A 22538-nucleotide genomic window follows, 5' to 3' on the forward strand; every position below is an offset into this window, starting at 1 on the left:
AACACATTAAGCTGCTGATAATACAGAAAGTGAAATCTAACACTGCCGAGCAGAGATAAGCAGCCGAACCATCGACCGTGTGTCTCACACGCTTTCACCTAAGAGCCAATCACAGGCTTTGCTCCTGTTTTTGAACTCATTTCCAACACAAAGGAAAACACTCTAAAACAAAGTACACAGTGCATTCTGGGTAACGCCACCAGATCTGCAGCAGCATTACCAATAATGAGCGCTGCGCCTAACAGTGACCTCTAACCTCCAACCGGAGCTGACGAGTGACAGTGACTGACAGCACAGTAAACCCCGTCCGTGTGACGGTCGATGCGAGACCATGCCGTAGGGCGCGGCAGGAAACACACTCTGATGTGATTGGATGGTGAGCCAATCTCTTGATGACCGTGTGACTTCCTGTCAGAGTCAGACAGGAAGTCCTTTCTGCAGATAAAGAGGAAGAACAGGACCCTGATTACTGTTTGATAAACAAGGGGAGCCTGAGCCATTCCTTATCTCACTTCCATTTGGAAGCACATGATGGGAAATCTGCCTCAAGTCAACGATGTTTGTTCTAATATGTGGGGGAGCCACAGCGCCACCTACAGGACAGAGTTCACACCTGAAACTCACGCTGTAGAGTCTGGAGCCTCAAACGATCCAGCTAACTTCTCATTGGGCTATGTCACCATGGTAACTAACACTGCAAACCTGCTCCAGATTACAGATGAAATCTCAACGTGCTGACCAGTCAGAGCTCCTGATGATCCGTCAGAGCTCTGTGTGCAGCGTTAGTCGGTTTCTTTCTATTGGCTGGAAACAGGTTTACTCTTCTATGAGCGTTAATAACGGTCACTGTGATACATTACTCTGTTCAGTTACTTAATACACTGCTGTGCTAATATGGCACAAAGCACTTTAACATTTCATTTGCACAATGTTTCTATTTAAATGCAATTATTGTTTATGTTTGCAGAGTCAAGGAGCGGTTCAGGACACATTTCACAGTGTGTTGTACTCGCATGACTTTGCATGTGACAAACAGAGTGATCTGACCCCAGATCAGATTTGCTCTGGTTTTTATTCTTTCCTCTCGGAGCGATAAACTCCTGCGATGTTGCAGCTCAGAGAAGCAAAACTCAGACTGTCTGTGAACATTCCTTTAATCAAACACTCGATTGTAGCCCACCAGATTCTCCGTGTCCGATCGATCAGTCTGCCCGCTCACGCAGGCGGCGGTCCTCCGTGCATCCAACATGTTAAACTTTCTTTAGTCTGTCCAACGAAAGCGTTAAAAACTACACACACATTCAGTCTTCGTAGTCAGAACCTTTACTCATACACTCACTTGTCTGTATTTAATCATTCTACTTCAGTTTGATCTTTATTTGTAAAATCAGCTGTCCGTACACCCATGCTTGCTTGTGATTGGTCAGATGCTGTCAGCTACACCCTTCCTGTGAGCATGCAGGGAAGCCCTGGGTTAGTTTCATGCTGACCTCTGAACCTGACTGGTAACTTTAGGGTAGATGAGCTGGCTCTGCCAGCCTCGTTGAGCAGCACAGGGCTCTGCAGAGCTACAGGTGAACCTATGTGAAGTGTTTTACTGACCCCCAGTGGCCAAACGCAGGAAGTACATTTTTAGTCAAACAGGACTTAACACCATTAACAGTTTAGACAAAGTGAGATTTTGAAGGCTTCGTGTTTTGTCTCTCAGCTGCTGCCATTCTCGATCCTTGGAGGAAGGTCTTCATCCTCTACTTACACAAAGATCAGGGCTGTCCAAAGTCATCTGACCTAATGGGTTGGTTATCCTCAGATCCTGGCAGGAGGCACTTCTGCATCGCTTCTTGAATCGGTTACGTTCTTAGTCTAGGCGTGTATTGAAGGCAACAAGAAATTGGCCCACTCCCGCACCACCCAAGCAAGAACACAAACAGTAGTACCTTTTAAAGTGCTAAGCAGCCATTTATTTGCTTCAGCAGTGAGCAGTGCCAAAAATAACAAACAAAACTCCCTAATGGTCCCGCTTTCCTACACAAATGAAAACCAAACAAAGGACAATTCACTTACCTAACTTTCTAAATGAAAAAGAGGAGAAAACTCAATCAACAAAAATGGCTTAGAACGCCTACTAGGCTGCTGAAGTGAAGAATAAACACAAGGTGAACAAAATACACGATTGCTACTTGACAAATCTATTTACAGCTATTTACAAAATTGAGGTACTAACACCAGACACACACACAAGGTTATACTTGCAAACCACTGGGCACAGACACTCTATCAAAATAACGAATCAAAAACACATGCTCTTTGTTGGATGGTGGAGGCTAGTAGAGAGGGGGCCAGGTGGCTGTCATCTGGTAGTTAAATACTGGAGGTGATCAACCAATTATCCAATCCAAGGACAGGAAGAGACTCCACCCAACTACTCAGCAGGCACGCCCAGGTGTCCACCTCCTAAGAGAGAAAGGGGAAAAAACCCACAGCCATCCTCTGGTGGGAGGAGTCACACATAAAACAAACACTGACAACATTGGACCATAACAAATCCGAGATGATGTCTACAGTTCTGAACAGGTGTACAACAGGTATCTATAGACTGCCCAGTCCAGGGTTTCTGCTCCGTGTCAGGTCTGAGCTGGTACAGGTATGCAGCAAGCATCAGCTGCCAGTGAGTCCAGGAGCTCCTCTTCCTCATGGAGAGTCAAAGGAATTTGGAACCAGAGAGAATCAGAATCAGATGGGACAGTTTAGTCTGGGAACCAGAACCAGAACCCAGCCCACAGTCTGATAATAGCGGGTTACAGAGGTATGGAGCTTAAAAAGCAGCTTCAAGCTGAAAGATGCAAAATATATGATTGAAATAAAAAATAAATAAAATGTTCATCTGATACTTTTATTTTGAATAAACTGAAGCAGCTTCCCTCACAGAGAATATCACACAGGACCTTAATGTACAGAACAGCACAACAGAGGAAATGAAGGTCACATGTTGCAGAGATCCGTTTCAGACTGGCACACCTGCTGCAGGTGTGTTTGTGCACCTGAGCTAAAAGGCACCCAAGAACCATCCCTGCCCCACAGCACCATGTTCATGTTTCAAAATAAAAGCTTTGAAACTGTGACATGCCTACATTTTCTACCCCTATGTATTGGCCGGTGTTGTCACATGACCCTAAACCGTTCTCCTGTGGCTCACTACCCATCACAGCCCACAGGTTACTAACTGTTAACGGGACCTCGAGCGCTGTTAGCGTGAAGACCCTCAGGTGGTCCCGTGTGCACGTCTGGTGATTCTTGTGACTTGTGTCACACAGACTACCTGAGACGGTGATCGAGTCAGGATGAGAGCAGCAAGCACACTGAGGTATGTGCACCTTCACTTTCTCACACCAAGAGACTCTTAGTCAGGCTAGAAAAATGCATCGTGGGTAAAAACATGCAGGTACATCACAGTTTTGCAGTCAAACAAGCAGCAAACCCACACCTAACAGCCTAACGTTTACCTGGACAGGTGAAGCTGAGCTTCCTGTCAGCTCCGTGTAGAAAAAGTTATAAAAAAATCAAACACAAACATTAGGAAGCACAAAGAAACTCAGAATCGGGGGAACGAGAGGAAAATGTCCTGACCGCAGTTCCATGAATTTGATCAAAGACCTCAGGGGGGCAGCGCTAACCGCTCCAGCTGTCTACAAAACCAAAACACAGGAACTAGGAATGGGACCAGCTGTTTTTCTTCAGCTGGAATCTTTTTAAACTCAAAACTGACGAATCCTCGCTGCTCAGCAGGCTCACCTGACCCTGTGAACCCGGCCGCAGGTGCACTTTGTGTAGCAGATGGTCATTTTTAGAACATTTGAGGTCAAACTGATGAAACTTCATTAAAGTCGCTGTTTTGGTTTATATTGCAGCTGGAGGCGGGGCTAGTCTGGAGCACCGATGTGGGCGGGGCACAGGACTGAGGGCGGGACATTTCTATGACTCAATAGCATAAATTGTTTAAAAACTGTACATGCTCAGTAGAGGTAATCCAGCAGGTCTGGGGGTGGGGTTAAAAAATGATTCCTGAGAGGGATTATGGGTGAAGGTCAGACGTGTGAGGCCTTTCCCAAAGTCAGACCTACACTGGCTCATTTCACCCAGTTCAGTCCAGTTTGGTCTGGTTCAGTTGGGTCGGATGTTGGCGTAGTTCTTGATGACCCCGGAGAACCTGATGATTTGGACCTCTGGGTTTTTGGGTTTGAAGTCCTGCCACAGGTACTCAGGTGACAGCACCTTGCTGGGTTTGTTGATCCACATGTACCTGAGTAAAGAAGCACGAAGTAGAATCATCAAACGATAACAACAAGGACCAGCACATCCAGCACCTGCCCAGCCACCTTTCCTACCTGTTCAGGTGACTCTCCTCCTGCCAAGCTGCCTCGATGCCCTTCTTGGTGTCATCCTCAAAGTTCTTGCGGCAGGTTTTGGCGAGCAGGTGAACTTCCTGCATCAACCCCCCAAACGCCCCTCCACAGTAGTAGAAGTCCCCCTCCCCGGGAGCCACATAGGCGTTGGAGGCAGGCCTCCGCTCGTAGGGGAACTTGCTGCGGTCATCTCTGTAGTAACCTGCAGACACAGGTGGAAGCGATGTCACTAAAAATTCCAGGGCAGAGCGAAGCCGCAGAAAGCAGAACTGAACGCACCTGAAATCTTTTTCAGAATTCGGCCAGAGTTTTTGAGATGTACTCAGAGGAGATCAAGCTACCATTTTAGGGTTGATGTCTCTGTACCTTTTCTGTTTTCATATCATAATGCCATAAACGTAACGCCTGCTGTTTTTGACCTTATAACAATATAGCAGGCCTGCGATGGTTTAAGTAGCTACATTGGCTAAAAACTGAGTTTGACCTCCAGAAACCAGATCACGTAAAACAATGCACAAATTTGTTAAAATTTGTGCATTGTTTGTACAGAAGCCAAAGATTTCAGCCAATTCTGCTCCAGTCATAAAGATAATAAAATACAATGTTTAAGTATGTAATGCCTTAAGGTCATAGGTCAAAGGTCAGACATTGGCATGTTTCAGTAAAAACATCCTAAGACACCAAAACAGCCTTAACCTCTGACCCTACATGCTGGTTTGGACCATAAGTGAGACATTTGACCGGCGGTCACCGTGGAGACCCACAGCCAGACTTTGTTTCTTCGGGAAGTGGAGGCGAGGGCGGGAGGTTCTCTGCTGATGTTTACAGATGTGGGAATACTCAGATGTGTGTGTGCTGTTTTTGATCGAGCTAAAACGCCGACCACAAACTCCTTATCGCCTCTGTCAGTGCGCCCCAGGGTGGCTGTGGCTACAACGTAGCTTGCCATCACCAGTGTGTGAATGTGTGCGTGAATGGGTGAATGACTGGGTATGTAAAGCGCTTTGGGGTCCTTAGGGACCATAAAGGCGCTATATAAATACAGGCCATTTACCATTTACCATATCGTACTGTTTCGTGGCGGCGCGGGAAAACAGACCTGGATGGATCACGGCCACGAGTTCTCCCAGCGACTCGGCCCCCCAGCGACCGTGGAACTTGGAGTCGACGTCCAGACAGAAGATGTAGTCGGCGCGGTTCTGAAGCTTCTCCTCGATCAGGTTCTGGATGATCTCCATCCTGCGAGCTGAGATCTCCTGCCAGCGGTTTGAGCTGGGCACCGAGCGCACCGTCAGCTGGAGGAGGAAGAGGAGGAAGGAGGTGGAGTCAGAAAACAAAGAATCCGCCAAGAGGCTGCGTTTGGTTACAGGATCCGTTTACCTTTCTGCCGGCCGCCATGTTCACTTTGGGCACCTCGTTGGGGCGATCGGTGAACACGTAAAAGTCCACCCTGAAGCCAACAAAGAAGTGCTCCTCAGACGTCTGCAGGAAGTCCTTCAGGAACATGATGTACCTGTGCAGAGGAGAGGTCAAAGGTAAAGCCAGAGACACTGCTTTTAGGCCTGCAGGGAAACCGGAGCGTTGTGATGTCACACTAACTTTCCGACAGCGAAGACAGTGGCGGCAATGGTGATGTTCTTCCTTTTGTAGATGCTGTCCAGGAGAAACGAGTTGAAGGTTCCCTCCCAGACCACGGGAGCCAACCATGGCGTCACCGTCACCACGTCAGCACGACTGCCATCACAAAGACACGCCATCATCATCTCCATCATCATCTCCATCATTATCATCATATTTATCAAAAATACAAACATCATGACATAAAGGAACAGAGAGAGATACTGACCCGTGCACGATGCTGGGCTGGTTGTACTTCAGACTGAAACACAAAAACAAAGAGGTCAAAGTTCAATACGAGCCAACATCACGAGCCTGACGCAGCCAAGTGCGTTCAGTTTGTCCAGCAGGGAGTGCTGCAAGAGGACCGCATTTATGATGACTTGATGCACACTCAATCATCCAGGTAAGGAAATTCCAAAAAATTGATTCTGTTCATCTGGATGTTTTCAGTTGGAGATTCCTTACATGAAAAGACCATCTCTGAATCGAGGAGGGGGCCCAAGGGTACATCTGTCACTATCCTACAACGCTGGGAATGGGACTCGTGGACATTGATCAGTGGTCATGAAAATATGCATGTTAATGATCATACACTGACCTCACAGCCCACTGCAAATCAGTGGTGCTGGTTTTATGTCCTGTTTATAAGGTTGGAAACCTGCAGCCAGCTGAAACTGAAGGAGTCACCTGATGATGATGAAAAGATGAACAGAACCAACCTTTTGGGAACACATTTATGAGTTAGATCCAGATCCTGAAGGAGGTCCTGATCCAGATCCAGGTTTATCAGGAAGGTCAAGATGCACGATAGACGTGCGACGTCTCCACACGTCAGTGTCCCCTCCATCAGTTCTCAATCAGGCCCTCATAGACGTCAGGACGGGTCCGACTTTCGGATGTTAGCAGATGTAAAGCTGAAGTTTTTATAATATTTTTAGCCTTTTGTAGGTGAATCAGAATAATATTTTAGTGGTGTTTCTGCTGAAAACTGCACCCTGCAGCCTCTACTCGAATGATCAGAATGAAAGTAAAGATCCGTGATCTTCAGTCACATGCATGCAGTTCCTGCTCCTGACCAGCAGGTGTCAGCCGTCACATGGTCTCAGCAGAGGAGCTCAGAGGATTCAGAAAACTGAAACCTGCCTCCTTCTACCTAAATGTGCATGATGTGCAGGTGGGAGCCAGAAGTGTGCAAACATTTCACAGATATGAGGACAGTCTCAAACTGCCTCTTTCACTACCTTTCCATGACCTGATGAAAACTTCATCTGCTAGAAAAGTTGATAAGGAATAAGAGGCGAGCAGAGTGGTGCTCAGATATCTGAACAAACTAACTTCAGCAAAAAATGGACTACAAAACACACATGTGACGTCAGCACGGCTGTTCTAACCCTGCTAATTTATGAGAACATCCAGTAAAAGAGTAACCCTTCATTCAAGAAAGAACGATCAGATCGACTCAATATTTCTATGAATCATGCAAACTTGATTTATTCGGGTTTGTGGTACACAGTCAAACACTTTTGAAAATCATGTGTGTTGATTTATTTGAATGAAAGGGGGAGTCTAAGGAGCTTAGAAAGAAAAGCATCTGAACTTCTTTTAGTTGCTTGAAGACGTTTCACCTCTCATCCGAGAAGCTTCTTCAGTTCTAGGGTCAAATGGTGGAGAGTCCCAGATTTAAACCCAGTGGGAACCCCCCCAAGAGGGACAATGGACCCCCTAATGATGCTTGACCTAATCACATGAGCCAAGGTGTGAAAACGGGTGTGGGTCACAATCAGCCAAGGTTTTGGGTGAGCTCATTGTGAAACCTAGCCCCACCCTATCATGTGATTTCCTGAGGTCAGACTTCAGGGTACGACCCCTGTCCTGGGCCAGTGCACCGGCCCTCTGATCTGTTGCACACCCAGGATCAGTTTTCACGGGAAACAGGGAACTAGCAAGACCATTTCCTGGAGGCAGATCAAATGTGCACCTTAAGATCACTTTCTACAAGTTAATGAGGTCCGATTGGGTCTCGTCAGAATAATCTTGTTTTTATTTGTTGACCATATCATGGTAATAATATTTGTCTTGCATACTGCATCGTTTTGTTTTTGTCAGGAAAAAAAAGCTGCTGATGAAAACTGTGATGCAACAGAGCGAAGAAGCTGCTGATTAGAAAGAACAGTACTTACTGCTCAGGAGACACCAGGTGGAGATCGATACCAGGCTGACTGAACTTGGTGGTTTCAATGGCAGATCTGCAGCATGCACACACGCACACACACACACACACACAGTGTCTGTTTGTGAACCTTAAAAACACCTTTAGACTGGACTGACCAAGTTCCACAGATCAGCAAAGGTGGTTTATATGGTAAGGTTAAGACCCTACGATAACACAGGGAAAAGCTAACAATCAGACAGTCCTCTATTTGAAAGCAGTTTGGTGACAGTGGGAAGGAAAAACTCCCTTTTAACATGAAGAAACCTCCGGCAGAACCAGGCTCAGAGAGGGGCGCGGGCACCTGGTGCGACCGGTTGGGGTGAGAGAAGGAAGACAGGATAAAGACATGCTGTGGAAGAGAGACAGAGAGTCATACAGGGCTCTAGACTGGAAACTAATTCCTCAGTGGTGTGACTAAAAAACATCCTCGGTCGCAGCGGTGCAACCAGCCGTTAAAAAAACCTCTGAAAGTCTCCGTGTGGTCAACAGCAGACACACACTATGCCCACATCGTGGTGGAAGCCAATCAGAGATAGTCAGGGGTGGGACCTCTGTGATTGGCTGTGGTCCAGACATTCCTGTAGGCCTACCTGTGTATACGTTTGAAAGCGTAGGCGGATGGACAGAGTGAGTAGGGCTGGGTTTAAAATCGAATTTCTGATTAAAATCAATTTTAACTTGAATAAAATCACTTCAATTCATTAAATCCTGAATGATTTAAAAATAAATGTATTTCACCAGAAATGCCAGAATCTGAGGTTAAAGCTCACAAAACCACCAAACAGCTAAAACAGGAAACACCCCCCCCCCATTAGTCACAACCAACCAACCAACCAACCGTGCTGAAACCGGATTTACTGCCTGTTCTCAGTAAAGCCGGTCTGCGCTATGGGCTGAACCACTGTTAATGGTGGTGGGGGGGGGCACTGTGTATTCAGCAATGTTAACTGTAGCCAGGCTAATGCTAGCTTATTTTAATCGTATGCTAAACTGGGGTGGCAGGAGATTATTTTAGGGTGGCACACGCCACCCCTGTAGATTGGCCCCTGCAACGTCCATTAGATACAGTGGTATGCGAAAGTTTGGACACCGCTGATCATTTACATGTTTTTCCTTCATAAATCATTGGTTGTTTTGATCAGCAATTTCATTTAAATATATTATATAGCAGACAAACACAATGATATTTGAGAAGTGAAATAAAGTTTATAGGATTTACAGAAACTTTATTTCACTTCTCAAATATCATTGTGTTTGTCTGCTATATGATATATGTAAATGAAATTGCTGATCAAAACAACCAATGAAGGAAAAACATGAAAATGATCAGCGGTGTCCAAACTTTTGCATACCACTGTAGATGTCTGTGAAGGTTCTCAGTCATCCAGGTCATCGTAGTCAAAGGAATTTGCAAATAAAAGCGTCTGGACTTCTTTAAATTTTTTTGCAGCTGTTTGAGCTAAGATTTTCAAGTTATTCACAAAATGAAAACCCATAATGTGTTTCAGGCGAGAAACGCACTGTCTCGCCGAAATAAGGCGATTTTCACCAAGTCCATAAAGACAGCTGTAACTCTTTCCACTGTAGATCTGTTTCATCCACTGCAGCACAGCACCTGTAACACCTGTTAGCTGTGTGACTCTTTCAAGGATCTGGCCTGTAAGTAGCTAAGAGCGCTGACTCTTTGGGTCTAGCTACTGCCAGCTTGAAGGCCTGTGGTACATCTCTGATTCCTCTGAGCTTCATTCATGACTCATTTTAACCAAATATGAATGAGTGTCCACGTCTTACAGAAACTCATTTAAACAACTACAGCTTTCTTTCTAAACTTTATAAACCTGATTTGATGATCTGTAACTGAGAGAACGACGAATCGGTGATATCCAGCAGATTAGTTTGGGGGATTCCCGTGGAAAACATACTCCTGCTTGGAAGAACTTTTGTGAAGTACTTCAGAAAAGTTAGAAATCAGCTGATCCGCTGCATTATTACCCATGATTCGAATGATCACCTGCAGCATTGAACCCAGCAACATCGTGAACATGACCGTGTGGATTTTTGCTGTCTGAACTTTGACACTGTGACATAAGCAGCAGCCTTCAGTCGTCTCGTGTTTAAAGAGCTTCACTCTAGCGATTCACTGAGTAACTCGCTTTAAAAACACTCGGCAGCTTTTTCCTCATTCCTGGAATCACTGGGATCTTTCTCGAAACAAGTTATTCTACTTACTGGGATTACAGGGGTGGGATCATTGTTCCTGCAGAGAGCGAGAGCTGCTCACGCCACACATTCACCTCACCGATCGTTACAATCACTCACTCTGCTTTGGACTCGTTCACTGTATGTTTGCACGTTTCAAGACTTTTGCACAGTTCCGTAGGTGGACACTGACAGGTGGTCGCACCTCTTTCTGTCCTCACATTGAGGCTGATGAAGAGGATCCTGCCTTCTTCACTCATTCTAACAGATAGTGCTGAAGGTCAGTGCTGAGGGCAGAGCTGATAAGCTGATATCAGTGCCGCCTTAAACACAAACACAGACACACACACAGAGTTCTTTTTACTTACCCCGCCTCCACTGTCTTCCACTTCTCCTCAAAGGACAGATAGATTCTGCACGACACAGAGATCACAGTTAGCCCCGCCCACCTCCGACAGGTTACCAGTTATCGATCAGATCCCGGTAACCCGCTCCCATCTTATTATCGGTGTTGTCGTGAGTGCTTTCAGTGATTTGTGCAGGAAAAAGAAGAGGAGCGCATGAAGCAAGGATGTCCCAGACAGCCAATCACCAGCCAGAACAGAAAATGTGCAAGCCAATCACGTGTCAGCACAGCACGGGGCGAGGTCAGGTGCCATCAGACACGTCTGCTTGTTATCGCCGTGAAGATGGAGACACTTCTCCAGCTTCTGTATCTGCACAATGGCCTTATTAACGACCTTTGACCTTGAACAGCCGTTTCTGTCAAACAGCGAAGAACGGCGCGTCGCAGAGTCAGCTAACCCACACTGCCCCCTGCTGATAGTAAACAGCAGAGTGCAGGAAGCCCCGAGGAGGCTTTGGGGTGACGCAGGTGTGAGGCCCAGGCGCACAAACAGACAGAGGACACAAAAAGGCCTTCTGTGTAACTCGACTCCATCGACAGGACACAAAGCAGAGCTCACAGCTGCTCTTTCAGCTGCAGATGCCGTGAGGAAGAAAATCCCAGAAAAATGAATCTGAGAAATGCAAATCAACAAAGGAGGGTTTGGGTGTCGGCCATCTGTCCCTAACTCTGCCCTCGCCCCCATAACCATCAGCCGAGTGTCACAGCACTCCCAGAGAGGAACACTGATCCCAGACCTGCTCTATTTCACACCTTCATCACCCTCGGTGTGCCTGTGGACAGGAAGCTGATTGATCAGGGTGCGCAGAGAGAACATGCTGGAATCAGCTGAGCAGACCACACACATCAAACACTGACAGGGGTGTGGCTTATGGATGTGCAGCTGCTGCAGCTACAGGTGAAACAGGTGAGTCACTCTTCCACGAAACCCATAAGCCTCGTGTGAGTTCATTTCCATGGCCAGTGAAAGTGAGCTCGGAGTTTTCACGGAAATGCAAATCAGGTCATGGAAAAAGTTTTCACAGAAGAGAGAAACACATCAGGGACAGGACGTCCTGCAAACATGAGCCGGCCGTAACCAGGGAAACCATCAGTGGGAAAACACTTCACAGATCTGAGATCCAGGCGCTTCGGAGGCTCTCGCGCTTGCCTATGGGGAGCAGAGAGCCGCCAAACGTGTGAACGAGCTGCAGCTCAGGGACCAGCAGGTCCAAACATCCCCAGACCCCCGTTACATCCACTTTAGCTCATTGCTAAATCCCAGTTAGGTTTCCTTAGCCCTCGCGCTGACCGGCAGCTCTCACTTTACCCGCCCCTTTCTGCTGATTGGCTGCCCCGGCACATGGAAGTGTCACGTTGTCACACATTAATTAGGGTGACGAACCAGTTTTTTGCACTTGTTGACTTGTAGAAACCTGTGTGACAAACAGTATTAATAAAGTTTTTCATGACTTGGCCAAGTTTCCTCTTTTTTGGAAATCAAAGCATGGTCACCCTAACATTAATACACTTCCTGGCTGTGACATCATCCTCAGATCATCCAATGAATCCAACACAGCTTCACGTCTCATTCGGTTTGTGTTGATGCCGCTTCCGACATTCACGCAGATTCGTGCGCTCAGACTGGGTCACGTGACCGTTTCAGCTGCAGTTCGAACTCAGACAGGAAGCTCTGAGACTTTTATTCTGAAAGTCAGAGACTTAGCAAAGAGGAAGCTAGCAGGAAGGAATCGTGCGTGTCTGTGTGAGTGTGTGTGTTACCTGTAGTACTGGGACAAGTACAGCAGCCTGTGGGGGTCAAACAAACACAATCATTAATCAATCAGCAGACCTTTAGCTCGTTAACGTGTTCCTAACCCGAACGGCGTTGGGTCGAGCGCCTCTCCTTGCCAACACATCAACACGCTAACACTCAGACTCGACCGCCGCCTCGGTGCCGTGGCCATGACTGCCCATGGCCATGTCTGATTATCTGATACAGACACGTCTCAGAAACACCCGATCGATGGTCCTGACCTCCACCTGCACATTCAGTCAGACCTTCACAATAAAAGCAGCAGAGGTCAGCGGTTACATTCTGTAAAACTGGAATATTACTGGACTGTACACATGATCATCAGGTGTTTGTGATAGAGCTGACCAATAGGAGCGCACGAACACAGAAAACTTCAGTCATCAGCCTGAACACACCTGAACAAACAGCCGTCACTCACGAGGCTTTGTGCCATTCTGAACCCTGAACCACGCGACGCAACGCTACGAGCTCAAACACAGAGACGGGATTAGCGCTGACGGGCACAAAGAGAAACGCCCTGAGCAGACCGAGCTACAGACCTGGCAGGATCCGCCTGAAACCGGAGCACGCTTCGTGTGTTTGCTCTGCTCAAAGCTGACATCGCAGAGACTGAACAGAGGCTTCAGTACTAAACACTGCATTAACAGTAATATTAAACGTAGTATTAGTACATGAACTCACCCCAGCAGCACAGTGACAGACAGGATCACAGTCACAGCTTTTGTGTGGAGCACGGCCATCTTTCAGTCCAGCTCAGACCGGGACGGGCCTGATCCTCGCAGGTCTCTCGGTCCAGATCAGGACCACACCAACCAGCTCCACCAAGACCACGTCCAGCACTCGGCTTCCGATCCAGCGAGTCTAACAAAACCAGCCCAACTCCTCTGTGTCTGCACAGAACGCAGCGTTTACTGGCTCAGCTCTGATCCTGATCAGCAGGTTGAAGTGTTCAGGCGCAACTCACATCCTGCTCGCAGAGGCGAGTGTTGGGGATGAGCAAGCTCCACACCCTACAGAGAGACAGAGAGAGAGAAAGAGAATCTATACTGTTAATAAAGCTTAATAGGTTTTGAGGAGCAGCCAATCAGCGGAGAGATGGGAGGAGCTAAAGCAGCTTGTTAATGAATGGAGGGGCTGCAGCAACGTCTACAGTCTCAGAAAGAAGATCAGCAGGTACAGCAGGTACACACCTGTGGCTCAGGTTACCTGAGACAGTCCCTCCTCCTCTCAGAGCTGTCTGCTCACACACTGAACTCTTATTCCAGCAGTGGTTGTATGCGTGTGTGTGCGTGTGACACACGCTCCCTTTGACTTGGGTGTTGCTCACACACGACTGGGAATCCAACCAACAACCTCCGGGAGCAGTACCTGTTACTGTAGGATCACATTTAAAGCCCGCCCTGACTTCCTGTATGCTCTGACCTCTGACCTCCTTATCGCATCGTTATACGGAGCTTCTTTTCACGACTGTAAACCGAGACGCGTGTTTCAGCGCCGTAAAGTCTGAAGTTATCTCGGCCTAAAATAACACGGCAGTAAATGGAGCGCGGTCACCTGACACAGGTGTGCTGTTGTCATAGTAACACAAAGTCGTCAGATCAAACCTTCACACCGTGCTCAGGCGAACATCACAGAAGACCCCCGGTACCATTTCAAAGCCCCGCCCACATTCAAGCACCGCTGCAGCATTCCAAAATGAAGCTTTTTTTGCTTCAATGTTTCATTGAAGACGCAAGTTTTGTTTTCTCCTTCGAATATTAATGTCAGTGTCTGTCAGTGCGCCCCAGGGTGGCTGTGGCTGCAATATAGCTTGCCATCACCAGTGTGTGAATGTGTGTGTGAATGGGTGGATGACTGGTTGTGTAAAGCGCTTTGGGGTCCTTAGGGACTAGATAAGCGCTATACAAATACAGGCTATTTACCATTAATGATTTCTTATTATTTACAAAAAGATTCATTTCTGATTCTTCAGTTAGTCAATAAAATACTTGAGACATCAGCTCATCATGCAGGTGTGGAGCTGTGTCCACTCACGTAGAACAACATGAAGGTATGCACACGCTTCACATGACAGCCCTCTGTTTCTATGAAAATGATGGTTGTTGTTCAATTCAATTCAATTCAATTCAATTCAATTGAATTTTATTTATATAGCGCCAAATCACAACAAAAGTCGCCTCAAGGCGCTTTATATTGTACAATAGATCGCACAATAATAAATCGTTGTTGTTGTGCAGGATCATAAGCCTGTGCCTCCCTCCTGAGCTGAGCTCCAGCAGATCCTCGCTGGTCTGGAGTCACTAACAGTACATCACATGTTCAGCTGCTCCTCTTAGCAGAAACAGGTAAACGGTTTTCCTGAGCTGCTCGGTCCTCCTCCGGCACAGAGGTCAGAGCACCTGCAGCATGCAGACGGGAACGGCTCAATGCTATGGACACGGTGCAAACACTGCCCACAGCGCTGTGCCCACCCTCCAAAAACACAGATTTGTTCCTGTTTTAAGGTCTCGGAGCATTTCCTCATTCTGACATCACTTCCTGGCTTTGAAAGGAGCCAGTTGAGGTGGTTTGGGCATCTGACAGGGATGCCTCCAGGGTGAGGTGTTCTGGCCATGTCCCACTGGGAGGAGGCCCGGTGCAGACCCAGGACACAGTGGAGGGATTCTATCTCTCAGCTGGCCTGGGAGCGCCTCGGTGTTCCCCCGGATAAGCTGGAGGAGGTGGAGAGGGAGGCCCGGGCTTCTCTGCTTAGGCTGCTGCCCCCGTGACCCCTAACCCTGGAGACGAGGAAGAAGATGGATGACACCACTCCCACACTCTGCATGTGTGAGGCAGTTATGTCTGTCTGTGTGTCTGTGTGTGTGAGTCTGTTCTGTGCAGTAAAATAACTGTTCTGGGATCAGACACACACACACACACACACACACACACAGTAGCGGTTTTAGATACGGGCGACACGGGCGGTTGCCTGGGGCGGCATCATGGTGGGGGGCGGCATCACAGGCATCGGCAAAAAAAAAAATTGCTCGTACTCATGCTGCCCCGACATCATGCCAGCGCATATTGGGAATGTCACAGGCACCAATCGGTTTTCTATCGCCCATTTGCTGGGAGCAAGGGCGCCCTCCATTTGCGAGGTGCGCCTGCTGCTTGCGCCCAGGGCGCCAAACAGGCTAGGACCGCCACTGCACGCACACACACACACACACACACACACACACACACACACACACACAGCGGTCGTCCCTGTCTCTTCCCTTCCCCTCCCCTCCCCGCAGAGCCATATTGTGACGTCACAAATCGATAAGACATGATTATTGGTCCTGTGATCTGACCCGGTACCGGCACCAAACCTCGTGATGTTTCCGCTTCTCCGTTTCCAGCCCGGAGCGGCCAACCAACCCGGAAACAGCGCGACACACACTCACACACACGGGCGGACAGAGAGCACCTACCTGTGCACGCGCTGGTCGTTCTCCTCCGTCTTCGTCTGTCTGACCTTTCATTTCCTGCTCCGCCACAGCGAGAGGCGAGGCCACGCCCCCTAATCCCCCGGTGCTATGTTGAAACGCTTCCGTGTTTCTGTCTGATGCGTTTGGTCGTTATTGAACAACACAACACAGAATATTACACACAGCGCAATGTTTACACAAACACGCAGTGTTTCCTTGGATGGATGAGTAACGGGAGATCGGTGAGGGTTAGCAGAAGCATCAAAGTGAGCATCAACTTCTTAAAGTGCTTTAAAAGTACAAACAGCTGACTGAGTATTTTAGGGAAGTGCATCGGTGTATGGGACATGCACCTTCAGCATGCTACATTGTTTGTAAGATGACCACAGGGGGCAGTATAGAGCTGTGTGAATATGCTTTAAACAGGTTTACTGGACTTGTGTTTGCACAGAGCTTACAACATTGTAATAAAGTGACGGAGGTATTTTACCGTTTCCTGAACTTTAAGAACATTCTTTTAAAGTTTAAACACAGGAAATGGCAACATTGTAACCTGCCAGGCTCTACATACCAACACTCTATTACACACCATATTCAGTACAGATATTAAGGACCTGCTGTAAACCAGCACTACTTGGGCTGAAGACACCACGTCATCTACACACGTAACATGGTTTATCAGTGTTTTGTCTTCACTGTTACTCTGCTGTCATCATCATCAGCCTGTCTGACACCACTACCAGTGAGAGAGAACCCTCCCGATGTACCCAGGTTTGATTCACCAAAAGGCTTCCTGTGATTCACTTGATCTAAAGCCAGTGAACCTGTGGCTTTAGAAGCATCAATAAAACCTGTGAGGAATGATGAATTTTTGGACCTGTACATGTTTCCTTATATACACTGTCAGTACCATGCTTTCGCTTGAAGCCAAACCGATTTTCCAGGGAAAAGATACACACTTATCTAGACCCTTAGATAAAACACTGGCCTAAAATGATCCAGACAGCTCACCTTTTCCAGCTTTGACCTTAATAACTGGGACAAGCAAAATACACAACACTGAGTGCGGTGGTATGTCATGGATCACAAATCCAGTGAAACAGAGCACTGAAACAGGAGCTAGCCTTAAACTAGCATGTCTTAGATGTTCTGCAGTAATGTGATCCAAACCACAGGCTTTACTATCAAATACTTTATGAATGGCTTCATATACCTCAGGTGTCAATACACTCTTAGGTCCATTGTTGTATAGTGTAGTGTAATGTTGTCTCCATAGTGCTGCAGTATTATCTGCCCCAAAAACTCCTTCAGCCGTATACAGTAGAGGTGGTTTTTTAGTTGTTACCGCTTTCCAAAAATCTGCATTTTCCCATGGATCCATCGGAGCAGAGTAACAGATGGGGATCAAACCACCAACCTCCTGATTGGTAGGCAACATGCTATACCACCTGAGCTAGGCCACCCCAGTGCTTACATTGGACAACAAACGGTTTACCACCTTCATGCAGAGCAGTCACTGTATCATCATACAAGGAACAAAGTTTATGTTAAGGCTGAAGATGCTGACGTTGGACATCCTGCTCAAAATCGATTCTTTAGGCAAATAAATGTTGTTTAGTTATTTATTTTATTATTATAAAAACCAAGAAGTCATCTTCACTAAATGCTCTAATCTTACACTGGCAGCAGTGTGTTATTAGTGACATGATTATTAGCAGTTGTTGCTGGAAGTTGTTCCATATTTACAGTAAAACCCACAGGTATATGGTCTGACACTGCTACCCCAGACTTACAGTCATGTTTTCTAATCCTGCATGTCAATCAGCTGTACTGATGCAATGATCCAGCCATGATGAAGTATAACAAGCTTCACTTATTCGGCAACTGTCTTTGAGCAGTAACACTTTGGTAGACAGGATAAGAAGTCGGAAGGATCAGCGTTAAAATCACCCACAGCATGTGTGAGTACTGTTATCCAGAATAAATGAGAAATAAGAGCCAGCCTAATGAGATAGTCCTCGTCATTTTCACAAGTTTCATAGGGAGGACAACCAAACTCTTGTTATTCTGTGTATATTGTACACCACTCTATATCCAGCCTAATGGGCTTTATCGCAGCCCTGGTATTCTGGTCTGACTGCAGCTTCTACACTGTGACAAGAATGACAGACGTGTTTCTGACATTTTACAGGTCTAGTTTAAATTCCTGCACTTGTGTTTTCAGCACAGAGGCTCCACAGCGTGTTCAAAACTTTCCAGGACTCCTTCAGTGTTTACAGCCTCGCAGCTTTCAGAACATGAACGTGAAAATGAAAGTGAGAGCGGGAAGAGAAAGCAATGACATCATCGCTGCACAGAGATGTTTTACAGTTTCTGTTTTGAGTTTCTTAACCAATCAGAGCACTTCTGGTTGGTTTTAATAACAATAATAACAATAATAATAATGATAATGATATGAAGGAGAGTCGGTCTAAGGTCAGGTTCTTCTCTCTCATCAGATCTGCTGATTTCAGGTGTGCTGTCATTATTTCACTGGAAGTAAAATAAAGTGAAATGTGAGTGACAGGAACACGTTTATACACGAGTCTGATGTCGTCCTCTTGTCCAAACGCTGAAAACTAGCCAGTCTTTAATAATCTGAGCACACCTTCAGCACCTGCAAGATCCACCAATCGGCGCCCAGCCTCACTCACCGGTCTGAAGGTACTTTTGCCCAAGAAGGAAAATGAAAGACGGACTTTCTTTTCAATATTTCCGTTTCCTGTTTGTAAAATAAAAGCCTGAACTCTGCTGCCAGCATGGACACACACTCTCGCACAGCATCTTCATCGTTTTCGTCATGGTCACCTGGACCGGCCTTCTCTTCGTCCTCTGCGGCGCCCTGACCTCTGCCCTCTGCTGTGATTGGCTCACACACTACAAACAACCGAGCAAAGAAGCCCGGGACCTCCTCACTCTCATGGTGAGTACAGCACTGACTCCAGGTCCTTAAACTGGTCTTTAAAACATTCCAGGACTCCTTAGATAGTTACAAAGAGACAGTTCCAGGGTCCTTTAAAAGTTTTCAGGATCCTTGAAGACATTTGGAGAAATTATCCCAGGACATCATTAAGTTAAAGAGATAAAGAGATTCCTGCCATAAGAAGATCATTTGTAACCTTCACTAAAGCTGTTTCTGTGCTGTGATGGGCTCTAAAACCTGACTGAAACTCTTCAAATAAGACATTCGTCTGCAGACATGATGAATATCCAACACAAGGTTTACTGACAGCTAAAACGATGCACTCAGAGCCTGTAGGACATTTGTAAACAGCATAGGTCACATGTTTAGTGTGTAGACTGAAAGGGTGTCCAAATTCATAGGCTGCATCCTCCCGAGGACCCGGCCTTCGCGGTCTACGTGGGCCGGGTCCTCCAAAGGCCGGGTAGGCCAGAAGTGAGCTGCTGCGAAATTGGACGGTTTAGCCTTCAGATTTGCATCACAGCTGTCTCGGTGGAGTTCAATAAACTCAGCCGTCTGCTCCTTGCGATCTAAAATATAACAGGACACTGGCGTAAACTCTCGACCATCTCACACTTCTGTTTAATCTGTTCTCTGTTTGACGTTTATTCAACTGTGTGAAAACTATAACTTTAATCTCAGCCAAACCGATTTACTCAGGAACAAATAAAACACTGAAAGAAGCCAAACAATAACATTTACAAGTTATCTCAGTGACTTATATATCATGTTTAACCTGAGTAGCCAAAGACCGCGGGGGTTGAAAACGATGTGCCGGGAGTCCGCTGTTCTCGCTCCGGTCAGCTATCGAGCTGGTGGGTAACAGAGATCTCTGAAAACGTTGGAGCACTTTTCAAATATGTGATGTCTTCATAAACTGAGCAGATATTTGAAGTTTACACAGCTACACTGTCACATGAAAATATGTTAAAAGTTTATTTTGTGACCCAGAAAGATTAATAAGAGTAATATTAAAACCAAGCAGCTGCCGCCATTGTTGGAAACTGGAGTTTGGCTGGGCCGCGCTATGAATTCTGGGATATGGTGGGCCACGAAGGACACACCCGACCCATCCTTCAAATGTGGGGAAAAGGAGGACGCATTTGTCGGCTGCATTTGGAGGAGTCTATGAATTGGGACAGCCTTCATCGCGTCGCTATGACGTAATCGGTCTACAAATGCAGCCTCAGGAGGATGCAGCCCATGAATGTGGGGATGTTAAAAACACGTCATGGTCAGACAGCTCAGAGCGATGTGGTGAAACGAAGCGCCGTCTCTCTCTGTTTCAGGGCGATCAGCTGACTGAACAGCACCCTTCAGGTCATCCGGTTCGATTCCCAAAACATCTCTACAAGCAAATGAGAAACTCTGAAGTAGGTCACATGTTTACATCGATGACATCAAATCACTCTGCCAATCAGACGCCTGCAGCTCACCTGTCTCTCTCTCGCTCTCTCTCCAGGTGGAGTCAAAGCTGGTTTTCATCAGAGACAGTCTGCAGCTTATTTTCTGTCTGTATCGCCATGACAACCTGTCAGCCGCTCCCTGGGGCGCCGACAAGACGGAGGGCTTCCTGACGGTCATCCACAGACAGATCACGGAACTGAGCGCGTGTGTGAGTGGACACGCCCACTTTACTGCTTTCAGCCTACTCACAGGAGCAAACATACACCCACACCCACTCTCCTTCACCTCTTCCCAGAGCCTCCTCTTCACCAGTGCTTCACCTCCTTTCACCTCCTCCCACATCAGTGCTTCACCTCCTTTCACCTCCTCCCACACCAGTGCTTCACCTCCTTTCAGAGCCTCAGTCTGAACTGTTTTTGTCTCCAGGTTTCGACCAACAGTCCAGCCAACAGCAGACTGAGGAGCTACTACAGGACTCTGGCCAACAGTACTCTGTCTTGCTCTGTAAGTACAAGTACTGTAGTACTCAGTATATTACTGTGTGCTGTGACTGTGGTACTAACTGTAGTACTGTGTGTACAGGGCTGCAGTACTGCGTCGTGGCAGCTGCTCAGGAAGGAAACCAAACTGCGCCTGGATCAGCTGGAGCTGCTCGTTGCCTCCATCAGAGTTCCAGCTTCTGCCAGCAGGAGGCGCTCTGCAGCAACGCAACAGCAACAGCAACAGCAACGTGACACTGACACAATATCTGAAGACTGTTTCTGATGTTCCTATCTCTATTTATTTATGTATGTATTTATTTATGTATTTATTTGGAATATTTATTTATTTTTCTACATATTTGTTCAAACACTGTTTGTTTGTTTATTTGTTACTTCGGAGTAACTCAGTGGTTTAAGTACAGAAACTTTGTCTTTAGTCACTCTGTCACTCTGAATTTTTACTTTAGATTGGTCTTATATATTTATTTTTTTGTATTAACATTTCATGTTTTACTTTTTTAAAATTATTGAATTATTAAAGTTATTGAAATAAATTCCATCTCATTTAAACTGAGCTGCATTCAGTGATTGTAGGGAGGAAGAACTCCTTTTTAACAGGAAGAGACCTCCATCAGTAGCATGCTCATGGAGGGCTGCTCTCTGATGGGATGGAGAATGCAAAGAAGCATTCACGAACAATAAAACAATGATCTTTACTCTTAATGAGATCCATTTCTATGCGGACGATGTGTTTCTGTTTCTTTATGATGTTCCTCACAAGATAAGCCCCAACTCATGACCATTGATCAGTGGTCATGACAATTTGCATGTTAAAGATCAAGGAACTGACCTCACTGTTCCTCATTGTTCATTCAGTGGTGCTAGTGTCAGTCATTGTGTAAATGTCCAGTTTATAATGTTGGTGAAACCTGCAGTCAGCTGAGACTGAAGAAGTCTCCCAATGAAAACGTCCAGATGAACAGAAGAGGTAAGGTGCTTTTGTTTTTTGTATGCAAACTAAACTTTATGAACTTTGTATTTAACATCTGTATTTACTTCAGACTGACTGCAGCAAAGAGACTTCAGCCTTGCCTAGTTTTAAAATCAGTCGGTCTTTACAAAGAGCAGGAGAAGTCCATGTGTTCTGAGAAAGCTCTGACCAGCCAAAGAGGCAGCAGGCACCCTGGTTACCCAGGTTAGTAGTTCTAAAACTAATGTATTTACAATAAAAACAATAAAACCACAAACTATATTTAAAGCCAACAGCTATATTTCCAGTGAACTGTCAGCCTCCTAAAATACTGCTAAAAATACGAGTACACACATGCTGAGAGCCAGTATGCGGTCAGCTCGAGCTGTCCTCATTCTAAAAGCTTTTCTTGAAGTGTTTCAGCAGATCAGCATGCTCTGCATCAGCTGCTGGAGTCTGGCATAGCACTTAATACTTCAATCTTTAAGCGGCCCTCATTCTCTACTAATGAACTACACACCACAGGCCTTCAAGTTACACCATGACTTAAAAAGCCATCTCTTGACCCAACCGTCTTAGCTAATTATAGCT

General features: G+C 46.4%; 2 protein-coding genes across 7 annotated transcripts; one reads left to right on the forward strand and one right to left on the reverse strand.

The window, feature by feature from the left end:
- Positions 1 to 1938: 1938 nt before the first annotated feature.
- LOC100704949 (globoside alpha-1,3-N-acetylgalactosaminyltransferase 1) lies at positions 1939 to 16243 on the reverse strand. Of its 5 annotated transcripts, none has more exons than XM_025906517.1 (12): positions 16091 to 16243; positions 13600 to 13645; positions 13317 to 13525; positions 12602 to 12628; positions 10803 to 10847; positions 8204 to 8269; positions 6250 to 6282; positions 6003 to 6137; positions 5784 to 5916; positions 5503 to 5698; positions 4386 to 4605; positions 1939 to 4300 (listed from the first exon to the last, which is right to left on the reverse strand). In XM_025906517.1, the coding sequence occupies exons 3-12, from the start codon at positions 13373 to 13375 to the stop codon at positions 4162 to 4164; spliced, it is 1053 nt and encodes a 350-aa protein (XP_025762302.1). In that variant the 5' UTR covers positions 13376 to 13525; positions 13600 to 13645; positions 16091 to 16243; the 3' UTR covers positions 1939 to 4161. The 5 variants fall into 5 exon arrangements, with proteins under 5 accessions (XP_025762302.1, XP_025762303.1, XP_019213070.1 ...); XM_025906518.1 differs by lacking the exon at positions 16091 to 16243 and adding an exon at positions 13826 to 15264; XM_019357525.2 differs by having other exon boundaries at positions 13317 to 13645.
- Positions 16244 to 17137: 894 nt separating this feature from the next.
- On the forward strand, positions 17138 to 21529 carry ifnphi1 (interferon phi 1). Of its 2 annotated transcripts, XM_005469198.4 has the most exons (6): positions 17138 to 18790; positions 18885 to 19049; positions 20378 to 20461; positions 20551 to 20703; positions 20922 to 20999; positions 21078 to 21529. In XM_005469198.4, exons 2-6 carry the CDS (start codon positions 18927 to 18929, stop codon positions 21258 to 21260), a joined length of 621 nt encoding a protein of 206 aa, XP_005469255.2. In that variant the 5' UTR covers positions 17138 to 18790; positions 18885 to 18926; the 3' UTR covers positions 21261 to 21529. The 2 variants fall into 2 exon arrangements, with proteins under 2 accessions (XP_005469255.2, XP_005469256.2); XM_005469199.4 differs by having other exon boundaries at positions 17138 to 19049.
- The last annotated feature ends 1009 nt before the right edge of the window (positions 21530 to 22538 follow it).

This window comes from Oreochromis niloticus, linkage group LG4, assembly GCF_001858045.2.
Source record: "Oreochromis niloticus isolate F11D_XX linkage group LG4, O_niloticus_UMD_NMBU, whole genome shotgun sequence".
Classification (NCBI taxonomy): Eukaryota; Metazoa; Chordata; class Actinopteri; order Cichliformes; family Cichlidae; genus Oreochromis; species Oreochromis niloticus.

Bases quoted from the DNA above. Each gene is read 5' to 3' on its own strand.
- LOC100704949 (XM_025906517.1), bottom strand. From the start codon at position 13,375: ATGGCCGTGCTCCACACAAAAGCTGTGACTGTGATCCTGTCTGTCACT. The intron at 5,917-6,002 runs GTTAGTGTGACA...TCCTCTGCACAG, and splicing joins ACTGTCTTCGCTGTCGGAAA to GTACATCATGTTCCTGAAGG. The intron at 4,301-4,385 runs GTAGGAAAGGTG...TTCTTTACTCAG, and splicing joins GAGGAGAGTCACCTGAACAG to GTACATGTGGATCAACAAAC.
- ifnphi1 (XM_005469199.4), top strand. From the start codon at position 18,927: ATGGTCACCTGGACCGGCCTTCTCTTCGTCCTCTGCGGCGCCCTGACC. The intron at 20,462-20,550 runs GTAGGTCACATG...CTCTCTCTCCAG, and splicing joins AGCAAATGAGAAACTCTGAA to GTGGAGTCAAAGCTGGTTTT. The intron at 21,000-21,077 runs GTAAGTACAAGT...CTGTGTGTACAG, and splicing joins ACAGTACTCTGTCTTGCTCT to GGCTGCAGTACTGCGTCGTG.